Source organism: Phycodurus eques, chromosome 8 (genome assembly GCF_024500275.1).
Source record: "Phycodurus eques isolate BA_2022a chromosome 8, UOR_Pequ_1.1, whole genome shotgun sequence".
Classification (NCBI taxonomy): domain Eukaryota; kingdom Metazoa; phylum Chordata; class Actinopteri; order Syngnathiformes; family Syngnathidae; genus Phycodurus; species Phycodurus eques.
In genome coordinates, this window is record NC_084532.1 from 13,724,236 (window position 1) to 13,747,339 (window position 23,104).

General features: G+C 37.3%; 1 protein-coding gene across 1 annotated transcript; it reads right to left on the reverse strand.

The window, feature by feature from the left end:
• Positions 1-9,294: 9,294 nt before the first annotated feature.
• Positions 9,295-21,942, reverse strand: mfsd8l1 (major facilitator superfamily domain containing 8-like 1). Its single transcript, XM_061684764.1, has 12 exons — positions 21,543-21,942; positions 19,077-19,262; positions 18,912-18,974; positions 17,300-17,419; positions 16,581-16,660; positions 15,582-15,930; positions 14,317-14,390; positions 13,957-14,170; positions 13,500-13,622; positions 11,729-11,859; positions 11,435-11,520; positions 9,295-10,633 (listed from the first exon to the last, which is right to left on the reverse strand). The coding sequence occupies exons 1-11, from the start codon at positions 21,616-21,618 to the stop codon at positions 11,443-11,445; spliced, it is 1,494 nt and encodes a 497-aa protein (XP_061540748.1). The 5' UTR covers positions 21,619-21,942; the 3' UTR covers positions 9,295-10,633; positions 11,435-11,442.
• Between the last annotated feature and the right edge of the window lie 1,162 nt (positions 21,943-23,104).

The following is a 23,104-nucleotide window of genomic DNA, read 5'->3' on the forward strand; positions in this document are numbered from 1 at the left end:
GCTCTATTAAAAATAACAATATTTCAGTACTAATTACCATATTGTTTTTTGTTTGATTTCATTTAGTTTTGTACATGATATTGAAAATCTGATTTTGAGTAAAAACAAAAAGCTTAGGGCACACCTCTTACATATACAGTATTTCAAAATGCATTATAGTGGCACCAAAGTAATTTATTAAGGCAAAGATGATTACATTTTGTTCATCTGGGGAAAATTTCACTGCAGTATTCCACTGCATTAATGTATTCTTATTAGTAGTAGTAGTAGTAATAGTAGTAGTAACATCATCGTCATCATCTTATTATTATTATCATGATTTTTTTATTATTAGTAGTAGTATTAATTATTATTATTATTTTAGTAGGATTAGTAGTAGTAGTAATAGTTGCAATATCATTTTATTATCATTATAATAATTAGTAGTAGTAGTAGTAATATCATCATCATGTTATTATTATTATTAGTAGTAGTAGTAGTAGTAGTAGTAACATCATCGTCATCATCTTATTATTATTATCATGATTTTTTTATTATTATTAGTAGTATTAATTATTATTATTATTTTAGTAGGATTAGTAGTAGTAGTAATAGTTGAAATATAATTTTATTATCATTATAATAATTAGTAGTAGTAGTAGTAATATCATCTTCATGTGATTATTATTAGTAGTAGTAGTAGTAGATGTAGGAGTAGTAATATAATCATGATGTTATGACTATTAGTAGCAATAGTAGTAATAGTAGTAATAGTAATAGTAGTAGTTATTTCATGTTATCATTATAATTATTATAATTAGTAGTATTAGTTATATCATAATTGCGTTATTATAATTATTAGTAGTAGTAGTAGTTGTAATATCATAGTATGATGATGATGATGATGATGATGATGATGATGAACAATAATAATAATAATAGTAGTAGTAGTAATATTAGTAGTCATATATCATCATAATAGTTATATCATAATTGTATTAGTAGTAGTACACATTTGAAAGTTCCAGTTTAGTAGTAATAGAAGTCGTATAATTTTTCACATATAATTTTATTATTATTATTATTACTACTTGTGGTGGTACACTTGCCTGACTTTGGCGCGGGCAGTGTGGGTTCAGTTCAAGCTCAGTGACAATGTGAATTTGAGTGCGAATGGTTGTCCGTGTCTATATGTGCCCTGCGACTGACTGGCGACCAGTTCGCCCGAAGTCTCCACCCCGCGACACTAACCAGGATAAGCAGTGTTAGGAATGGATGGATGGATGGATGGATGGATATTATTATTATTATTATTATTATTATTATTATTATTATTATTATTATTATTATTATTATTATTATTAGCCGGCACGGTGGGCGACTGGTTAGAACATCTGCCTCATAGTTCTGGGGACCGGGGTTCAAATCTGGCCCCGCCTGTGTGGAGTTGGCATGTTCTCCCCGTGCCTGCGTGGGTTTTCTCCGGGCACGCCGTTTTCTTCCCACATGCCAAAAACATGCATGGTAGGTTAATTGAAGACTCTAAATTGCCCATGAATGTGAGTTTGAATGGTTGTTTGTTTATCTGTGCCCTGCAATTGGCTGGCGACCAGTTCGGGGTGTACCCCACCTCTCGCCCAAAGATAGCTGGGATAGGCTCCAGCACGTCCGTGAACCTTGTGAGGATAAGACAGAAAATGGATGGATGGATGGATGGATTTCAAATGGGTCCCCAGGTCTGGTTTTATTGGGTCAACGGTTGTCAGAGAAAGTCATTTAAATTCATGTTTTTAAAAAATATATATTATTCATTTTTTTTAATAATTCATTTGACTTGGTTATGGTAATACTGTATGTACATGATACTGTGTATTTTTGTAAGATTGGGTACTGGGGAGGAACGAACTTTCTGATTCAATTCTGGAGGTGAAAAAGTCCAAACTTTGTCCAGTGGTCTTATAGAGAGTTTATTGAGAGGCCAGAAAAGAGTGACGTTATGTTTTGTAATTATGTGGCATTTGTCTTTGCACTGCGTAGGTGTGACTACTCCAATGTCTGTTTGACACATGAGAGCAAAACTGTTCTTATATAATTTGAGCCGACACTAATTAGTATGATTATGTCTTTGCATAAACAACCGGTCGGACCAATTACTCTTTAGCATTTCACAAGTTGACCAGCGCTCTCACACTACACTGTAGCAATGCAAAGATTTTACCATTTCTACAATCGTGGCTGATCCTGTCATTTGTGATTAGAGCTAAACACATAATACATATGGTTAACGTGCTTATTACATATTGTATTATCTATCAGGCTTTCAGAAAACAGAAATAAGTAATTAAAACTGACCTCACCCAAGGCCAAACAATAATGTCAGATTATATAGCTACATAGTGAATGTAATACAGTACAAGAAGGAAATACAGCAGGAAACAGTGCATGAAAGATGGCCAAGCTGTTTATACCTTTGCTCTGTTGCTAACATGTGTTAATTAAAGAATAAATTGTCCATAGGTGTGAACGTGAATGAGAATGGCTTAACCAATGTAGCCACATGAACATCCAAACAGGCTACAAAAAATCAGATCCGCAATAACAGCTGTACTTGAAGTCTGACGATGGCCATAGATATTGAAGACATACTGGAAAAGGCAAGTTATGTTACTCAAAACTATAGATTGTTAATAATAGTCAGCTGCTTACTTGGGATCAGGGCCTTTCTCAACAAGCCAAACTAAAGCTGCATCGGCCATATGCACTCTACAAACAGTCAGCTTCAGTCTCCCGCCCCCTAATTGGATTTAATGAGTGATTTAACAACACAGCACTGCCCCATCAAATCAAACTGCTACTGTCCATTGCACTTATGTTTGGGTCACTACTCTAATGCTAATATGTACCAGAACCCTCCTTTCTGCAGGGCTCCAGCCCTCCTACCTCAGTTCTCTGTCTTTCTCTCACCCTCCATTGCACCCACATTGTTGTCAACATTCCCACAACATGGGTGGGCCCCAAAGAGGGGTGTTTGGCCTGTTTTGTGTTGAGCTCAGGGTGGGATCACACCTTTAGGTTAAAGGAAAGAATAAGGTACAGTAGCTTAAGACTTTTTAGCCTTGATGTATGAACTAATTCTATCGGCGCATGTTACATTTTGTCACAGAAAAATCATCAGCTCTTCAAATAAATCAGTTGACATACAGTTCAGTTCACCATAACTTGCTATAGGGCGTGACATCACACCAAGACAACATTGTAAAAAAAATAATAATAAAATGACAAGCCTTGCAAATGTATTATGCAGGATATATTATTTCCATTTCATTCCGATTGTAATGCATATCATTTGTTTACCAAGCAACAGACAGCAGTGTGTCCAGTGCCAACTTTTAGGTAGCGCAACATTGGGGTTAGTACTCCAGCAGTAAGGCATCAAAAAAAGGTACAACATGTTATGTTTCATGATTACAAACCGCACGCAAAGAATTGGTTTGGTGGTGTGATAATGAGGCGTCACAAGACTGCACACACAGTTAACGCCTTACTTGTTGTTTTCATTGGATTGTCTTATTTTCATGGCCTAGAAGTGTTTTTCATACAAATATGTAACTGTAATTATGAATTTACTTCACCATTATCATAAATTAGTGACAGACTATGGCGCAATCTGATTTGCAAATAAATTTGCCATAAGAACAGAACGTCGTCATAAAGAATCCCTTATATTGTAAAAAAAAATTTATTTTTGGTGTCCACTGAAAATTGTATATCTTAATTGAACAGATGAGTGATGCATGTTTTTTAAATTATTTTTTTTATTTATCACTCCAAGCAGCTCTCATATTCTGTTAGTTTGCACCATATTCGCTTTCCCCATCACTTTTATTTTTGTGTTTTATTTCATTTTAGCATTTACATCGTAAACTAAAAGGACCCGTTTATAAAATATGCTCGTCAGTGTGAGGGAAATTCTGGATTGACAGGTTTCTCCGCAGGATGCTCACAGGGCTGCATGCATTGCAAAGAGGACAGAAGAAGAAGAAGAAGAAAAAGAATCATCTTTTATTGTCATTGACATGCATGCATGCACACGAAATTTGTTCTCTACATCACAGTGAACACATACGCATGTTAGTGGAACACACTGGACCAAGGGGCAGCTGAACGTATAACGCATTATTAGGCCAAACGAGAAAGGCCGTGGAGCTGAGATAAGGAGGGGGCCCTGCTGAGTTTCTTATGAGGTTCAACATGTTTTTTTCCTCACCATTTGTTGGGGGCTGGTATTGCAAGGGGTTATTCTCTAAATCCATCACATCCCCAACCCACTATGTAGGGAGAGCAAGAGACATTGTGAGTTTGAGTATACAATAATATGTAAGAAATACTGACATTGTTTACGTTAATTAGTATACTTAAACATAAAAACAGCATTTCCTAAATTTTTGTTGTCCTTTTTATTGTATTATATGTTCCCCACAAAGAAATAAAATAAAACTAAAGCACTTAACAATTTCAGAATCATTGTTTTTTTTTTTGCTTGAGCTTCAAATTGGACTCTGTCCCATAACGATAGGTCAAATAATTTATTTCAGTCCTGACAAAGTGAAGAGCTAATCGTTAAGGTTGAGTTTATCAGTAGATTTATTGTAAAATTCACAGGGACAACTTGCATGTTTTCATAATTTACCTGATTAGTAACACTTGAATCATTTATATTGTACTGAATTGTAGTTCCACCGGGAATAACAGAAGCAGCAGTAAACATTTCAAGTTATACTGGAAGGAAATAAATTAGTTTTATATTGTCATGATACACATTGAGTTAAAACAGGTAAATTTATGAAATAAAAAAGCATAAATGCATAGTGACAATAATGCGAGCATGGTATAGTACTGAATTTAATAGGGTTTGCACGTTAATACAGAACTAGTTCAACTCACATAACTTTAGCAAAAAATGCTCCTTGATGAAAAAAATAATGGATCCTGGAATTTTTTTTTTAATCCTAAAAACACTGCATTTTTATTATTTTTATTCTGTGTGAAGGTATATTTAATAAAAAAATTTATACAGTATAAACATGTACAGTATATAAAAAATCGTATACCTACATTTTGTAGGAACATTTTATTTATATTATATATATAGGCTGCCTCTACACATGGCATACTCATCCGAGTGGCATATAAATACTGAATTCAAACTCCAAAATGTATTTGACAACATGGCTGCAATAACATTTGAACAAAATTTGCAGTTGCATCTCCCTCAAAAAGAAAACGCGAGAGGCTACACATCATTATTGAAGTTAGAAGCATAGAACAGGACATTATACCTGGTACAGTAATTACAAAATGAATAACGCTACTTAGTTTTAACTAGCCCGCGACCCTTGTGAGGATAAGCGGTACAGAAAATGGACGGATGGAAAGTTTTAACTCATAAACAGTTACAATTCTATGGATATAAAGTTGCATTGAATTTCTTTTTCATATAAAGCAAAGGATGCAATATCATTTCACAAGCAGAGAATGAACGTCAAAATTCTATTGTGCCTTCTGGCCCAGGTTTGATTGAAATCTAAATTCACTCAAGATCCTCAAGGCAATGAACGCAATACAGGTAATGTTTCCTGGTCTTCACTGTATGATAACCTCACTATAATAGTTACAGACTATTTAATGGGCTTGGTTGGACCCGGCGGCCATTCAGGGCTGCCGTCATCACAGCACTGAAAGTCACAGAAATGTATGCTTTACTGCTGGAATCTATATTGCTCCTGACAATTTGTTTTTATACAGTAGCTCTACCACCAGATTAATGTATCTTGCACTGGCGGACCAACACTTCTTCTATTCTCACTGCTCTTTGCTTTTTTTTTTTTTTTTTTTTTTTTTTTTTTTCCACGCTTCTGCTCTTATCATCCCTCCCAAAGTTTCCCCAATTCTTGGTTGGTTCAGCAGCAGGGCACTGGGTCACGACACTGGCTTGATTTTCACACTGCTCCCTCTATTGAACGACACGTCACGTTAATCGGGGTTAACAACTGCGCCGGTGTCTTGCTGAGCAGGGCTCCCATCGGCTTAACGCGGCCTGGCTCTGGTGATACAGATGGGCTGGTAATCTGTGCTCTAGTTGAGAGCGGAGTTCACAGAAAGCAATATAGTTAAACAATTGTTATCATTTACAAATAAAACACATTTAACACTAGTTAAACAGTTTTGAATTCACAGTTAAACGTTCCACTCCAGCTCAGTAGATGGCAAGCATGTGGATAACAAAGGGGTTGAAAAATACTAATGTAAGGCAGGGCAATCCATGTATTATTCGTTCTTTGCATTTTCAATTGGCAATCAAAAAATTAAAGTGACTATTCAGTTGTTTTTAGTATAACAAAAAAAAAGAAAAAAGAAAACAAACAAAAAAAAAACCCTGACACATCTTACATGTATTTGATTGTTAGCTTCATGCACTACATCTGATGTGCAAGATATGCTTTCATCACCGCCGTTTGCCTGTCCGATCGCATTGTTTTCAATTTATTTCCACATGGAGCACCACATGCACTAGTAGACTTGGCGCAAATCACTTCAACAACACCTTTGTGTTCATTCTTTTTTGAACCATTGCGCGATACGTGATGCAGTGTGTGTCCATGTCCCGGTTGACTGATTTTGGTTGCCAACAAGCTAATGTATATTAATGCTATTACAAAACGTCTGGGTCACGTAAACCTGACCAATTAAATATTAAAATCAAACTCAGTCATGTGGACCGTTTTTAATTTTGTATTTTTTTTTTTTATCTCAGCCTAAAGGGGAATTGTGAAAAATCTGTATTGTGTTAGATTGAGGGAAAAAATATTGATTTCTTTTAGATTTTGATGTTCAATTGCCAATTGAAAATTGAAATAATAATATTATTATTAGTCTTTCACAATAATGAATTTTCATCCTGGAAATGGTCTTTCCTGACAATGTCGACACCTATAACAACAATTATATTTATATTGCGCCTTTCAAGGGACCCAAAGTTGTGCCATAGTCAGATGATGTCACAACATTTAAAAAGGATTATGATCACAATAATCAAAATAATTGAACTTTGATTTGATTAAATATGATGAAATGATTGTGGTTATTGTTTTCCATAGTCCCTGTGATTGGCTGACAACCAGTCCAGGGTCATCTCTCACTAAATGCTAGCTGGCATAAGCTTACAAGTCACCCACAACCTAAATGAGAACATGCGGCATAGAAAATTCCATACAATACGTGTAGTTGGATAAATGTTCTAAACATGAACATTTTCATTGTATTATTCCAGTGATTTCTGGAAAACTGCATTTGGTAGAAAATGTGTTAACCCCTATCCAGTACAGTACTCCCAAATAAAGGTGTTATCATGCAACATCATGGTCAGTGAGGTAAATTGAGAGACTAACTTGCATATGAACTCGGATTGTTTGGGAGAAAAGGAAGTAACTTGCAGTGCAGTGATATTAAAATGGTCAAAGTAAAATTAGTTACTAACAAATTGAAAAAAAAAACCTCACTCTTTCGAACAGGTGTCTTCAGGGGTCTGGTTATAACTGTAACAAGTACTTTTAATAACAATTAAGACATGCGTAAATGTGTCTTATTGCTGCATTATTGGCTCTCATGAGCATTTACTGTACATCTTTTCAAAAGAGGTTTCCATGAGTATTTTCATTAAAGTGACTGAAGCGTGACCTGTTTGGCAAAAACGTAACCCAGTGCAAGAGAAGCTGACCAGTTTGCATTTGATCCAGTACTGGCTGTAGGCTGCACATATTTCATTAATTCATTCATTCTGAAAAAAAAAGCATTACAAAACAGAGAGAGCAGGTGAAAAAAACACCACATAGCCATTAGTGACAAAAATAAAGGCCGTTTGTTTTTTTAAAAAATATTTTTATATAACAACCAAACTAACCGGCCCTTACGTTAACACTTAAATTAAGACTGAAGTCTCACACATCTCTAACCATTAGAGCGTATTTCCCCCAACCCCCCCCCCCCCAAGGCTGACCTTTTGTCATTGCACCCTTCATCCCGACGCTACTCTGATCCACCATTTTAAGACCCATCAGCGTCTTGTTTTTGAGACACTGCACCTCTTCAGAGTGACACATGTTTTATTGATCTTAAACGGATTCAAGGGTGGCCCATCGTATGGACACTCACATACTTTCACAGGTTTTTGCTGGTGCCACCATTTTGATTTGACTGTGTAATGGAACACATCGGCAAAAAGGAATGTGAGACACGAGTGTGCAACTAAATATTTTACAGGCCTGACATTTCATGCTCAAGCTTTAGAGTATACTGCTATTTATTCCCATCTCAGTTAGTGTCATGAAAGTCTTGTAAATTGTATCCTTCTTGAACTATCAACTTCGTGCCCAATGCATGTGACAGTGCAGGGGAAAAAATGTGAAAATGGAGGGAAATTATGATATTGCAGTATGGTTATACAAATGGGGATGTGAGTCTACACCATGTTAATGTCACAGGCACAGCACATCATGCAAATTTATCCCAGCCAAATCATTAACGAAGCCCGGAAGATACAAAAAAACAAACAAAAAACATTAAAACAATGAAAATACTTAAGCCCTACTAAACTCTACATGCCCTCATTGCCCCTTCTGGAGAAAAACACAGTTCATCAAAAGTTCACGTCTGTTATTATTGTCGATCCTGGCTTTATATGCCTCAAACTATCCCTGTGATTGGCTGGAAACAAGGAACCAAACACACCAGGACTACTGTTGATATGACATTTGACGTGTTTTACACCTCTGACCCTGATATGCGGGGTCGCTGTTCGGTCAGATTGCCGCTGCAGGCCAAGTGCGATTGGAGTTAGTGTCCGTGTGTGTATGCGTGCGTGTGGTTGTGGAAGAGGGGGGACCCTTTTGAGATGGGGTGGGGGGGGACAAGAAGAGGCAAAATCTCAAAATATCTCTGTATCTGGTCTGGTAACATTTTAGAGTCTGCACCGCCCTACATAAAGCAAGTTCAACTGGAGTTCACGGTTGAAGCCACACCCACTCGCCACCATGTCACCAGGCAGGCGACACGTCGTCATGGGCAAGAAACGCCTCAAGTTGTCGCTCGTTTCCAGTTCCGACACAGTGGGCCATCACCCACAGTAACGTTCTAGAATTGTTAGAACCTGCAATTTTGTTTTACACGACAATGACAATAAAAGCTTTATTGTTTTCTTTCAAAGCAGAAACATTTAGCAAATTCATTCTATACATAAATAAGTGCACTGTCGTCTTTTTTGATAAAACAATAATTGCATGTGTAAATATTAATGTGTTAGACTGCTGCACAATGAAAGGTTTGTGCCACAGTTGCCCTAAGTTAACAGCATTGATGAGTACCAAAATCCTTTTTTAGGGTTCATTAACAGCTACTTCACCTGTGTGTGTGTGTGTGTGTGTGTGTGTGCGTGCGTGCCTATATTTACATTTTATGTGTATAACCAGGAAATGTATTCATTTTAAAAAATACAGTATAAATGATGAAATTGAACATATAATTTTAGAATTAGAAGATATATTCAAATCATATCAGCAAGGGTTTTCTCATTAATAAAAAATTTCTGTAATATATTTCTCACATTTTTCTTGTAAATTCTGAACCAAATTAGAGAATACAGATTAAGAAAAAGTATGCATTAGAAAATCTATGACAGTTAATTTACTTCAGACTGCATATTTTTCCCCCAGTTTTTTTCCATAATTTGTTATAGCAATGTGTCTTCTATGTTCCGTATTAATAATCAAACGATTTAATTGAAATGCAACTTAAAAATAAGGATACACAAAGTTAACATGTACAGTTTAATGATTTATAGCATTATGTTTTAATGAAAAACATTTAGAGCAATCAAGGTTAGTTATATCAAAATTGGTAGCTACACATAAAACGAAAGCACTGAAAGTTTCATCAACATTCATAAAGGACTATTCAGAAAAATACATTTTGGCTAAAAACAATTGAATTTCTCTGCTTTTGATATTTTTAGATTTTGTTGGACTTATTGAAATTATTAAAATTGTTTACTTTGGCAATTAACTGAATACACTAATACGTTTAACTGAACATGCAACCGTTTGCTCCCCCCCACCCCCCAAAAAAAAAAACATTACACTCGCAGGCATGAAGTTCAATTGTCATCCACTTTAGAAGTCCAAGTGTGCCCACTAGTGGCTAGTATAGGTACTACATTATAACCAGAACCTTTTGTTGTTGTTGTTGTTATGCCACCTTGAAAGCAAGACAGTAGTTTATGCTATTCCTATATTGACCAGTTAATACGTCAGGTATATATACAGTACATGTTATATACTGTACATATAACTATTATATATAATTTCAACCCATAATTTAAATCAGGAAATAAATATTGTTAGTGCTGGAGCACACAAGATGACAGTTGGACACAATGTCAGTTGGCCTCCAAATTTCCATGGGAAATGTACATATTCACCAAATAAGTCCTTTTATCTTCATTTGTGTGCAAAAATGTTGAAGGACCGGGCCCTGTGGTACGAGGCAGGGGTAATGGAACCGTCAAGGAATCTTGTGGTTCAAAACAGAACCTCCCATTTTGCTATGGCAGAAAGGGAAAAAAGTATTAGATAAAATGTACAAAATCCAAGCCATCGTCACACTCAAACGACTATATAAATAGCACATAGGCAAAATTGTTGGCAACCTTTCATTAAAAAAAAGGCAAAACCACAATGGTCACTAAAATTACTTGAAACTGAAAAAAGGTACAGTAATAATAAATTAAAATATCAGGCCTTGCTTTGGAATGGCACAACAAAATAAAAATAAAAAAACCCTAATAGAACTGGCAGGGTATTCCCCATGAGTTCCACCCGTCTCTGGTTTGAAGGGTGCCTTCTCAACAGTTCAAAAGGATTTATATCAGGACTCATACACTATGTTCAAAATTATTATGCAACTGATATTGCTGAAAAAAAAGGAGGGTTTTTTTGTACCGTGCAGATATTCAACCGAACCTCTTTCGATGTTTCACAGAAGGTACAGTGTTTTTCCTCTTTGTAATCTTCATTTTTTGCATTTATAAATCGAGCCGACGAGACTAGCCAAAAATGTATACTTTTTCCAGAACTTTCGTAGATTTTCAATATGGTGTTTGGCAAAATCCAGTCTCACTGGTTATAAATTGCTTCAGTGACCAGTGTGGGATTTTCTTTTAACAGAAAGGTACTATCAACTTCGCCTACGTGCGTACATTTTGCTTGCGTTAAATTCAGCAGTTTTCAAATATTACAACAACAACTTTTAAAATCACTTAAAACAATAATATTTCCACTAAAGCAAAAAAATAAATACAGTACAGTATATTCATTGACTCGCAACTGATCGCCATCAACCTCACCAGCTAAATTAACAGAGATCGCCGCTTTCTGCTTCTTCCTCTTGAGAAGGTTCAACCAGCCGCTTGTAAGAGAAGGCAAGAATCATCTGTAGAAAAATATATTGTCACATCAAGGTTCAGTCATAAAAGAGGCTCTCATATTTACATTTCTTCAAAACAGTAGTATGATAACTATTTTTTCATCTTTAGGATGAGTCAATGTTTATTTTTCTCTACGTTAACAGATCTTTTGAGGATCTAGGAACATTCTAAACTGTGTTTTTCTCAGGCTTCCTTTAGTTGTATGTTGCTTACCGTTAGGAGTGCCAGCAGTGCCATCATCACACCCATCATGATATACATGTTGTCAGTGAGGCCACCAGCCCACAGAGGGCCCAGAATGGTCGCTAGACCTCCAACTGAGCGACGCACCCCCTGACTAAAACCTGCAAAACCAGCAACACATTTCACGTAAAGCAATTAAGGTACATATAACAAATGCTCTGAGGGGATAGGGGGCTATAACAGAACTGCAAGATAATGAAGACTGCTAGTGATTTAAGACATCAAGAAGATTATATACATTTAGGAATCTACAAAATCATATACAGTACATAAAAAAAATGACAACAAATTGGAAAAACAGCACGTAATATATAACGGATTTTAGGCATACTTATGAAAGACTGAATTTTTTTTTTTAAATTAAATGTAGCGCTTTCTAGGCACTCCAAGACACTTTACTTGTGTAGCCACAGCTGCCCTGGGGCAGGGTGACGGACTGACAGAAGCATGGCGTAGCGTGGCATTAACTTTGTTCAGCAATGTTTCACTGCTAGGACAATGAACATCCAGGGGTTGGTCCTGCCGGCCAATCAAAAATGACATAGGATGGAACAATTGGGAAACATAAATAAGGGAAGGAAGAGAAGACCTTTTTTTTTTTAAGACAGGAAAAAGACAGCAGAGTGGCAAGTGAGAGGAGATATAAGTTTGCTGTGTCAATTAATTTAGTTGGTCTGGTGGATGTTGATCTCTAGGCCAGTCTATATGATTCATCGGGGTGGGTGTTGGCAGGGTGTTCTTTTCCTTAAAGGCTTCATTGCGCCATCTGTAAAAATACTTTGTGTGCATTGCTAAAAAGCTCTTTTTTTGTTTAAACTGTCCATAAAATATTGTTTGTCATTTGCTCTTTCATATCAAACACAAGTTCTCTGTAGAAAAATTTTGCTTCAGTGGATTCATTCCCTTTGGGAGATATTCTGCATTTAGTACATGAACTTCATGGGTGCCAATAGTGGTGACCACTACTGATCTGTCAATCTATGACTCTGTCACAGATAAGCGCAAGTAACCTTGTAGTAGAAGCAGGTGATATTTGTGGAAATATTCAATGGGAATAAAAGCTACAAATCTGCAAGTCCACCTGAGAAGCAACGGAAGGAAAGTGAGACTATCATAGTTGTATTTGAGACACCTCAGTTATTCAACACGCAAGGACTTGAATTTGTTTTTATTCACAATAATGGACAGAATGCTAGGTTAACATATTTAAAAATAGCCCTATAGTATGTGTCTCATGTATGGTTGTACTTTGCATTTTGATACATCAAACTTTTAAAGCAATATTATGCACTGCACTTATTGTACTTCAAATTCTGTGGACTGTGATACAGTACCTGTATTAGATTTGTAGATGTTTGTTTTTTTAATCTAAATGCTTTTAAAATTATACCTTTAGTAGAGTTTTTATTACACGGCACCAAATAAAAACCCTGTATTAATAAAAAGTAATAAAACTAGTACTGAAACAAATAAAAACTAAAATTATGCATTTTCCACACAAAAAAATAAACTAACAAACCTTCACTTAAAAAACAAAAAACAAAACAAACCAATTAAAACTAATTGAATTTGTAAAAAACGGCTAAATGAAAGAAAACCGCAAAATGAAATAAAAACTAAATTTAATGAAAATAAAATCAAAAATTATTATGACCCTGTTTTACATGTGACCAAAGTATAACCATTGGCAATAATCTGAGCTCTTAGTTCTTACTTTTTTTTGGGCTGCACTGTTTCTTACCTTGTGTTTTTTCAGAGGTAACTTTGGAGAAGAGGGAAACCTGGGCAACAGCTACAAACGGCAGACCCAGAACCTGCAGAAAGACGCCTATGACAAACTCTGTCAGCCGCCATGGGAAACCACCTACATGGGAAACCAAAGACAGAATCCAAAACAGGTTCATGAAAGGCCCATTTTTAGGAGGTGCCCCATTATTGCATGTTAGCTAAGGTAAACTTTTCTTTAGGCTTTTGCAAAAAACACTTTTATGAAACAAGTTTGGAACATTTACTTGAACTAACTTTATAAAAGTCTGTTGTTGTTGGTTGATCAGCACAAACAAAATAGTCAAAGAATCCTAAGCAGCTATTGGGGAGATAGTAGAGCTCTGTCCATGCTTTAATCAGAAGATAAAACATTCCCTGCAAGTTACACAGCGTTGCGGTAGCATATGACGTAGGCCATAATGCAGACTCACCCAGCGGGTTAGCCAGGAAGATAAGGCACCACACACAGGAAATGTTGCAAATGCTAAGGCCAACAGCCAGAATTACTCGCTCAGCAACACGCCGGCTCAGCCAGCGCACGAATAGGAAGCCAGTAATCACTTCCACGCCGCAGAGACAGTACATGAGGCTGTTCTCCAATTCCCCGTAGTTGAAATACTTTTGGGTCAGTGGTGTCACCATGGTCTGGAGAACAAGTGGTGAATTATTATTAAAGCACATGCAACAGTGTCATTGTAGGACAAGCAAAAGCATTCTCATTATATACTGTTTAAGAAAAAAAAAGTTGGATTTTTTTCCAGGGGGGGAAAAGAAAAGATTATGTATTGTACCTCCAGTGCTGTTTGATTAAAGAGGGTGATAAATTGAGCAGCCAGCAGAACAACCACTTCTTCTCTCAGGAACTCTGCAGTCACAGTTGCAAAAGAAAAAGGTCAAAGGACGCATAGAAGTGCATTTCGGAATTTGTGAAGTCAAATAAAACTTAATGGTGGTAGATGACCATAATATACTGTATCTCACTAAACATCTTCCGAGCTACTCACCCCTGTTCAGGTTTTTGTGATATAAATGGGAACAAGCTACATTATTTAAAAACGTTTGCCACCATTACTATGAACTATAACCTTTACAAGTCAACAAAATGTTTCTTTTTTTTTTATCTCTACGAGAGGGGGAGTAAAAAGTAAGCTACTGAAACAAGGTGGTTGCAGACCCTCTTATAACTGGCATGACTGTCAGAATTAACTACTCATATTCAAACTCATGTTGAATGCGAGTCATCACACAGCTGCCACCCTTTAAAGTGCCTCATAAATTTCAGCTGTTCTAAATTTTTTTCCTGACAGTTTTTCATTTCACTTCAATGTTCTTTTGGTCATGAGCAGTGTTGTACCAAATATATCTTTTGAAATTATGGCCAAAAGATTCAATTCAAATTTTTTTTATAGGTCGAAATTTTTGGCCATAATTCATAATTCCAAATTCCAAAGGTATTCCAAAGGCATCACCAAAAGAACACCATACCTGCACTGAAGCATGGTAGTAGTAGCATCATGCTTTGGGGCTGTTTTTCTTCAGTTAGAAATGGGGCCTTCGACAAGATGGAAGGAATTATGAACAGTTTTAAATAGCATTCAGTGCTGGTACAAAAACTTCAGGCTTCAGCTTGAAAGCAAAAAATAAATAAATAGAAATAAAATAACATTTAAAAATAAATAAATAAAAATCAGGAAAAGCCTACGAGAACATCTGAAATTGATTTAAGGTTAATAAGTCACGAACGGTGGCAGGTGTGTGCTGACAATTTTTTTTTCCCCTCTGGAAAAGAGTGAATGTAATTAATTCTGAAGAAAGCCACAGCCCAGTTATAAGAGGGTGTGCACACTTGTGCAACCACAATATTGCAGTTGTTTGATTTTACTTCCCTTCTCAAACTATTATTTTGAAATGAGTTGTGCAGGTTATAGCTCACATTAATGGTAGAAAAAGTTTTGAAATTATTTATCTTGGTCTAATTTCTTTATATCACAAAGACCTGGCATTTTACCAGGGGTGTGTAGGCTTTTGATATCCACTGTACCATAAAGCCACCTACCTCGTGAGAGACTGAAGTTCTTAAAGGGACTGGAGGACTCACGGGACACTGATGGCTCAGGAGATGGGGCAATTTGATTCAAGGTTGCATCAGAAGTTGCAGTAGTGTGATTCTTATGAGAGTCTGCGGTGACCACAGAGCCGTAGGAGCCCACCAGCTCCTGAGATCGCATCAGTGGCTTTACTTCCTCATCATCCTCATCCTCAGCTTCCTCTTCCTCTATCCTTTTTTCATTTCCCATCTCACTGCGCTTTTTAAGAGTGTCCTTCCCTCTTTCCAGTGGTGGGAGATCCCAGTACATGAAGACCACAGCCAATTGAAGAAGAATCCACAATAAACACATGAATAACTATAAGAAACAAAGGAAGAAGATAAAAAGTTTGCACAAAATTAGTGTAATTCCCATTTGTAACATTTTCTCAATGTGTTTAAGGTAAAAACTTTTAAAAAATTGCAGTCATAGTATTTGTCATAGTGCATGTGTAGGCTTGAGTGTTGTATGCCCAAGCAATGCGGTATATGCGGAATGTCACGTGACCAAACCTGGAAAACAGGTTAGCGGGCTTCCTGTGTATGGGCTAACTAGCAAAACAACGGGTTGATGACATGATGGTTTGAACCCAAACTTGCTAAAATTTAGTTTTCTTTATGGCTTATGTCTTCAGAAAAAAAGGTCAGATTTCTAACACTCAGGACATGTACAAACCGTATATCATTAGTTTACAGTATATAAATATGATATATGTTACCACGAACGAAGCCTAAACATCGGATATTGTCATCTTTAGCTCCTGAAGACATTTTGTATGAAGCAAAAGACATTGTAAATGTTTAAATTTCCAACGGCTGCTTTGTCTTGGTCCCCTTCACCATTCACCTGAGCCGGAAGGAAGCGCTTCGATCTGTTTGCCAAATGCAGAAGTTGGTTGCACATATATTCCTCTAACGTAATTAAATATTATAAACCCTCCAAAATATAAGTGTCCTTAGTGTCCTTACCCCTGGTGCAGTGTATGTATTGACCACAAAAGGACCCAGATGGAAATCACACAGTCTCAGGAAGATGTTAAATGCTGGACCTACATGAAAGGTACATGTAAAATGTGGTAATCAGGCATAAAGTCACCACAATAAAGTAGCAGGTGTTTATTTCTAACACTCATCTTGTTCAGGGTCACCGATTAGCTGTAACCTATCCCAGCAGACTTTGGGCGGGAGGCAGGGTAACCCCTGGACTGATTGCCAGTAAATCACAGAGCAACAGACATTACTTACACAACGGAAACACTGCTGTTTATTAAATATAAATTTTTAGAAAAAAGCCCCACTTCTCCTAATGCACAATTACCACCGGACCCATCATGGATGAACACCAATGACTACATCAGCATAGTGAGCTATAATTGTAAAAAGCAATAATTCATCCTCACGGGTAATCCGGTTTCCTTCCACATCCCAAAACCATACGTGGTAGGTTGATTGAAGACTCTAAATTGCCTGTAGGTGTGAATGTGAGTGTGAATGGTTGTTTGTTTATATGTGCCCTGCAATTGTCTGGCGACCAGTTCAGGGTGCACCCCCCCCCCCTCGCCCGAAGATAGCTGGGATAGGCTCCAGCACGCCGCAACCTTAGTGAGGATAAATGGTACAGAAAATGGATGGATGGATGAATAATCCATCCCACCGTAATTCATCTTTTACAGCATTGTACCACTCACCAATCAGAAGGCCCACTTGTCGACACACCATGACAGCGGCAAACACAGTGGAGCGATCTTCTGGGGCTGTGCTTCTGGTGAGGAAACCGAAGATGGACGAGCCAGCACCTGTGCCAATGCCTAAAGAGAACATGTCCAGCATAACTGCATTACAATACTGGAACTCAAATAGAAGAAATTGATTTGTGATGCATCTAACAAAATCATGTGACTTTATGACAACAACATAAATTGGTAGGTGGTTCCTTCACTCATACTCATTTGGAATTTGTTCCACTAACATGTGTATGTGTTCACTGTGATGGGTAAAATGCAGAGAACAAATTTCGTGTGCATGCATGAATGTTCATGACAATAAAAGGGGATTCTTCTTCTTCTGAATGCATTTTTGAAGCCCGTTACCGCAAGCATTTTGGGGCACTTAATTCCTTAATTATTTCCTACAATAGGTTTCAAGCTTTACAGGAAGATCATTCTTGTAGATTTGGAGAAGATCATTTGAAAATTGGGTTACAACGTAATTAGCTATCCTTGGACTTCAGTTTAATAAAACCTGATGGGTCATAAAAACCTTTTTTTTTTTTTTTACATCTACTGGGATCTTGCATAACTGGCTTTTTATGCAGGCATGGAAAATGTACACTATATAATTACCAAGCGCTCTTAGTCCCTGCAGTGGCCATTCGGCGGAATTGCCACTTCCTTATTCATAATAACTTGGCCAATTTTACAACTACAGACATTTTTATATTTTTTTATAATAAAACACACCCAGGGAGACAGCGGTCCATCACTTTGTTGTGGCTGCATCTGGTGCACCGTTGGCGTCCACAGCAGAGTGATGCATGGCCAGCTGAATTGCAACAGAAGCAAAGGAGGGAAAATTGTCCCGGGCTCAGAGGCTGCCCGGCTGCCACAGAGTGCCTCTCTGCGGCACATGAGAGCGTATTTAATGTGCATCGCTGAGAAATTTCCTCTCCCGGCTTACCCGACGGCACGTATTTGATTGACAGCTGCAAGTTCCAAGGGGCGGTATTTTCAGAGTACTCATCGACACACCCACAGCATTTGGAAGCTGAAAGAATGTATCAATTCTTGACCATTTTGAAGTGTCAGTTCACATAATTTTCACATTATTTTTTTATACATTTAAGTTTGTCCGGCTAGTTAATACTCTTCTCTGCGGTGTGTCAAATGTAGAAGACATTTTTCAGTCACTTTAGGGGAACTTTAATGCCACCATTGTGATTACCTTCACCGTGCAAAAAAGTTCCTGGTATTTTCCGTTGTTGATGTTAGCTTTTGGTGTGAATAGCTTATTTCATAGCTTCCCTTGGAACTTGGCAGAGGACCTTCATATCATTTTTCTAAACAAACACGCTTCTATATTTATACTTGTAACAATCTAAATAAAGATTATGATGATTGTTTAAATAATGGTTTGAAGTACTCGCACATGACTACACTGAGCACTTTTGCAGGCATGCAATTTTACTTTGTTCTCACAGACTAGTTTTCAACGCCTACACAGCAACAAAGTACTGTAAAATGTTCCCACGAAAATAAAGAAACAATGACTAAAAGATCATGTAAACGCATGACGATGCCTTACCTGCCACGAGTCTGCTTGACAGTAGGAACCACTTGGAAAAGCCCATAAAGTACATTAAGTTACCTGAAAAGTCAAAAGAAGGGAACAGTTAAATACAAAAAAAAGTTTTATTTTCACAAGCATGTACAAGTGACTGATCTGAATGCAAGAGAGGTGTGAACTCACCCACAATCTCAAAAAGGTTGGCAAACAAAATAATCTTTTTGCTGGTTCGCGTTCTGTCAGACCAGTGGCCAAACAGTGGTCCCGAAAGGAGACCGCTAAGGCTGAAGGCTGATAGGGTCAAACCCAGGAAGTACGATGGTGCCTCTAATGTTTGCAAATACTTCCATATAGTGGGGAGTATCACAGCTGGGGACAAAGACAAGAGGGATTTGCTTAGAACAGATACATACTTATTACTTATACTATTACTCTTGATTTATTTACATTTTCTAATCAAACTGGATTACCAAAATTTTATAAATTCTTATGAGAACAAATACCGCTCAGGTCATCAGAATTATAGGCCTGTAGAGATCCTCGCACATCACACAAAATAGGCATGATTTCAAAAGAATGTAATTTTCTGACCCTTGTAGTTTTAAAAAAAAAAAAAAAAAAAAAAAAAAAAAAGAACCTTGTGAAAAATAGTACACTGACTTTGGTGTAGGGACCGTGGGTTCAGTTCCCACTCAGTGACAGTGTGAATGTGAGTGCAAATGAACATGGTGGTCTGGGGCTGCTTTTCAGCAAATTATACTGGTAAACTTCACATTATTGAAGGAAGGATGAATAGGCAAATGTACTGAGACATTCTTGACAAAAATCTGCTGCCATCTATGAGGATGATGAAAATAAAATGAGGGTAGACATTTCAGCAGGATAATGATCCAAAACATACTGCCAAGGAAACACTCAACTGGTTTCAAAGAAAAAAAATAAAGCCGCTAGAATGGCCCAGATATCACCTGACTTGAAACCAATAAAAAAATCTATTGAAAGAACTGAAACCCGAAGTCCATAAAAAAGCCAACGAAACCTTCAAGATTTGAAGACTGCTTGTGTGGAAGAATGGGCCAAAATCACACCAGAGCAATGCATGAGACTAGTTTCTCCATACAGGAGGCATCTTGAAGCTGTCATCGCAAAAAAAGGCTTTTGTACAGAGTATTAAATAAATACCAGGTGGGGTGTTCAACATTTTTTCCCTGCGTCATTTCACACTATTACACACAACTTAATTTCTGATCTTATTTGTTCTACTTTCTTTGTATGTATGGATTACTTGTTGTTCACAACATCTGGTGAAAGTTTCATGTCAATAGCACCTTTGAAAATATATTTAATGAGAAAAACGGTGACGTGTTAAATACTTTTTTCAGCCGCTGTATGCCCGAATCACTCCTTGATTAAGCAGACACGCCTTTTTGTTGTTTTAGAATGTAACTTTGGAAAATTCATCTTATATACTGTACCTCAAAGTAATTTTAAGTTCCACAAAAAGTTGTTTTATGCTGTATCTTCTGTGTGGAATAGTGAGTGACCGAGGAAAGCTAATCAGTCAGCAGTATTAATAATTTCACATCAATACGGACAATAGATTCCAGACAACCAAGAAATTATGTAGGGCAGGGGGGTCAAACTGAATTCACATGAATAACATGAATTCTTCTGTCTCTCTATATTCTATTTATCCATCTCCAACTCCCTCTTTTTTATGTAAAACATTTTTCAAAGGCCAACAACCCAAAAAAATAAGAATGTTCTTCAATAAAAATCCAAACCTCAAACTATTAACAGTCCCTTCCTAGGAGCTGATACAAGGCATTAAAAAAACATCAATTCAATTATGTTATATTCTTTGTTACAGCCACGTTGCTTCACACACAACAAACAGGTCTGTCTTTTACTTTAGTGAACAGATAATCTGCCTGCCACCTGTCTTGGAAGTTAACCGTTTTCCATCTTTCGTTTGGCCATTTTTGGGAAGGGGAAGTGTAAATTTGCTCGAGGAGACTGGTAGCATAGTTGCTAACGACTGCAACAGAAAGGGAAGAGGCGCCGAGACTGATGAATCAACACACTAGCAAAGCATTCTGGGATTTCTAATAGTGGCGCATGTGCTATCCGGCGGGCCAGCTCTAATACACATTTAATATGGTCTTGCGGGCCAAATATAATTAAATCGCGGGCCAAATTTGGCCCCCGGGCTTGAGTTTGACATAGATGACGTAGGCAATTCATGAACATACTGTACAGTCATTATTTAAGATCAAGTTCCAATTTGTGTCTGAATAAAACTGTCTAGGTTACAGAAAAACACGAGAACATCCTCCAATGTTTTTCTTCAGGCATCTAGCTGAAATGTCCACCACGGGGGTAATCATGATTCAAGTAGTCCGCGACCACTTTCATAGATATTTGCATAAGCATGTTCAATGAACAGTGTTCATCAAAACTAATCACGTTATCTTGGCTGTTAAAATGTACCGAACTGTAGATGCACAGCGTACAGAGTCACATGCAGTTAATTGGTTCAATGTGATTACCTTCAAATCAAGATGGTTAAAGTATCACCAATTCCTAAAAGATGATATCCTTTTGTACTTACAAGCTAAGGGCACATAGCATTTTCAAAGAGATATTTACCATATTCCACGCCGCTCAACAGAAAGATGAGTCCAATGGTAAAAAACGTCAGCTTCTTTTTCCGTCCATTATCCATGGTGATGGGCTGCTATACACTTTTAATGTTCACCCTCATTATTCCGCAGCTATATTTAAATGTTAGCGTCTCCACAAAACGACGGTGAACATAATTCCCAAAGCGCTGCTTCCAGTTTATTAGAGCCCGAAGTGCGTTTTTTTTTTTTTTTAATGTAATGTGTCTAGAGGACAGAGGACAAGTACTTTAACAGTTGGAAAGCATTTCGTTCTCCTCTTAGTTATAAAGTATGTTCCTGGTTGTATTGAATAGTCCGACAAGTAAGTAGAACTGACGGCCTATATATGCGAAAAAGGTTGCACAAGCACCCGCTCCACTCCTGCGTCTTTTAATCCCAAAGCATCACTTCCGGGTATCTGATTACACCTCGACCAATCACAAACTCAGAATCACCTCCAAACCATATTTTTAATGTGAGCCTTTAAAAAAACCTTTTCCCCCCTTCTTTTTCAACGCAACATTCAAATCTGATGTGTGGTTTCTTAACATGAACAATGAAGATAGCCCAAACTGTTATGTTTGCCCTGAGTTTCAAATTGTGCAACACTACTGTTAGCCGACTGTCCTCAATGAATGAATACAAAAAAAATTATAATCACAAGGCAATATACAGTATGTACAAAAGTCTTGAGAAAGAGCTCTTGCTCAATTTAGAGTTTACTTTCATCATAAGAATTTAAGATTTGTGGAATTCCATACAAACAACTTTGCGGAAACAGTTTGTCAAAAGGAGTGTTTCCGATCCAACATGACTTTAAACTCATGTGGACAAAGCCAAATCCATAGTGTGAAATAGAAATTGGTGTGAAAAAAATTGCCCAACATCACTGCCCTCTGACTCATAAAACGTTCCTCTAGATCAGTGCGTCCCTGTATAGCTAAATCTAACAGCACACCACCAACCCCACAAAAAAAATCTTCTTACTGAATTTAGCTATTATGCTGCACACACTCGTGCACTCACTGTAGTAGTCTCGCCAGGCTGCACTATTTGCATATCTGTTGTTGACCAATACTGGCCACTCATGCCAGAGTAGCATCTGCTCCATTTGCACACTGATGGAGGAGTATCTGCAACATTTACACAATCAACATTGTCCCAGATTATCACACTACTCGCTTGAAGTCTCGGCGCCCTTTGCACAATGGTCATTGCACCGGACTATTGCTATATTAGTCATTCGAACTGCTCTAAGTGCTAGAGGACAATTGTCAAAAAAATAAAATAAAATTGTACCGGCATTACCAGATAACGAGCAACCCCTTATTGCTCAGTGACAGTTTTTGTCAATGTCTTTATGTCTCAAAGGTGTTCTAAAGCGACTCCAATTACCGGAGACAAATTCCTTGTGTGTTTTTTGGACATACTTGGCAAATAAAGATGATTCTGATACTGAAGCCATGACTTATTCTGTTGTATCAGTGGCAACAGGTTGATTGTACCTTCTGCCATCAAATGGAAGACTATTTAATTGTTCAGCATGTC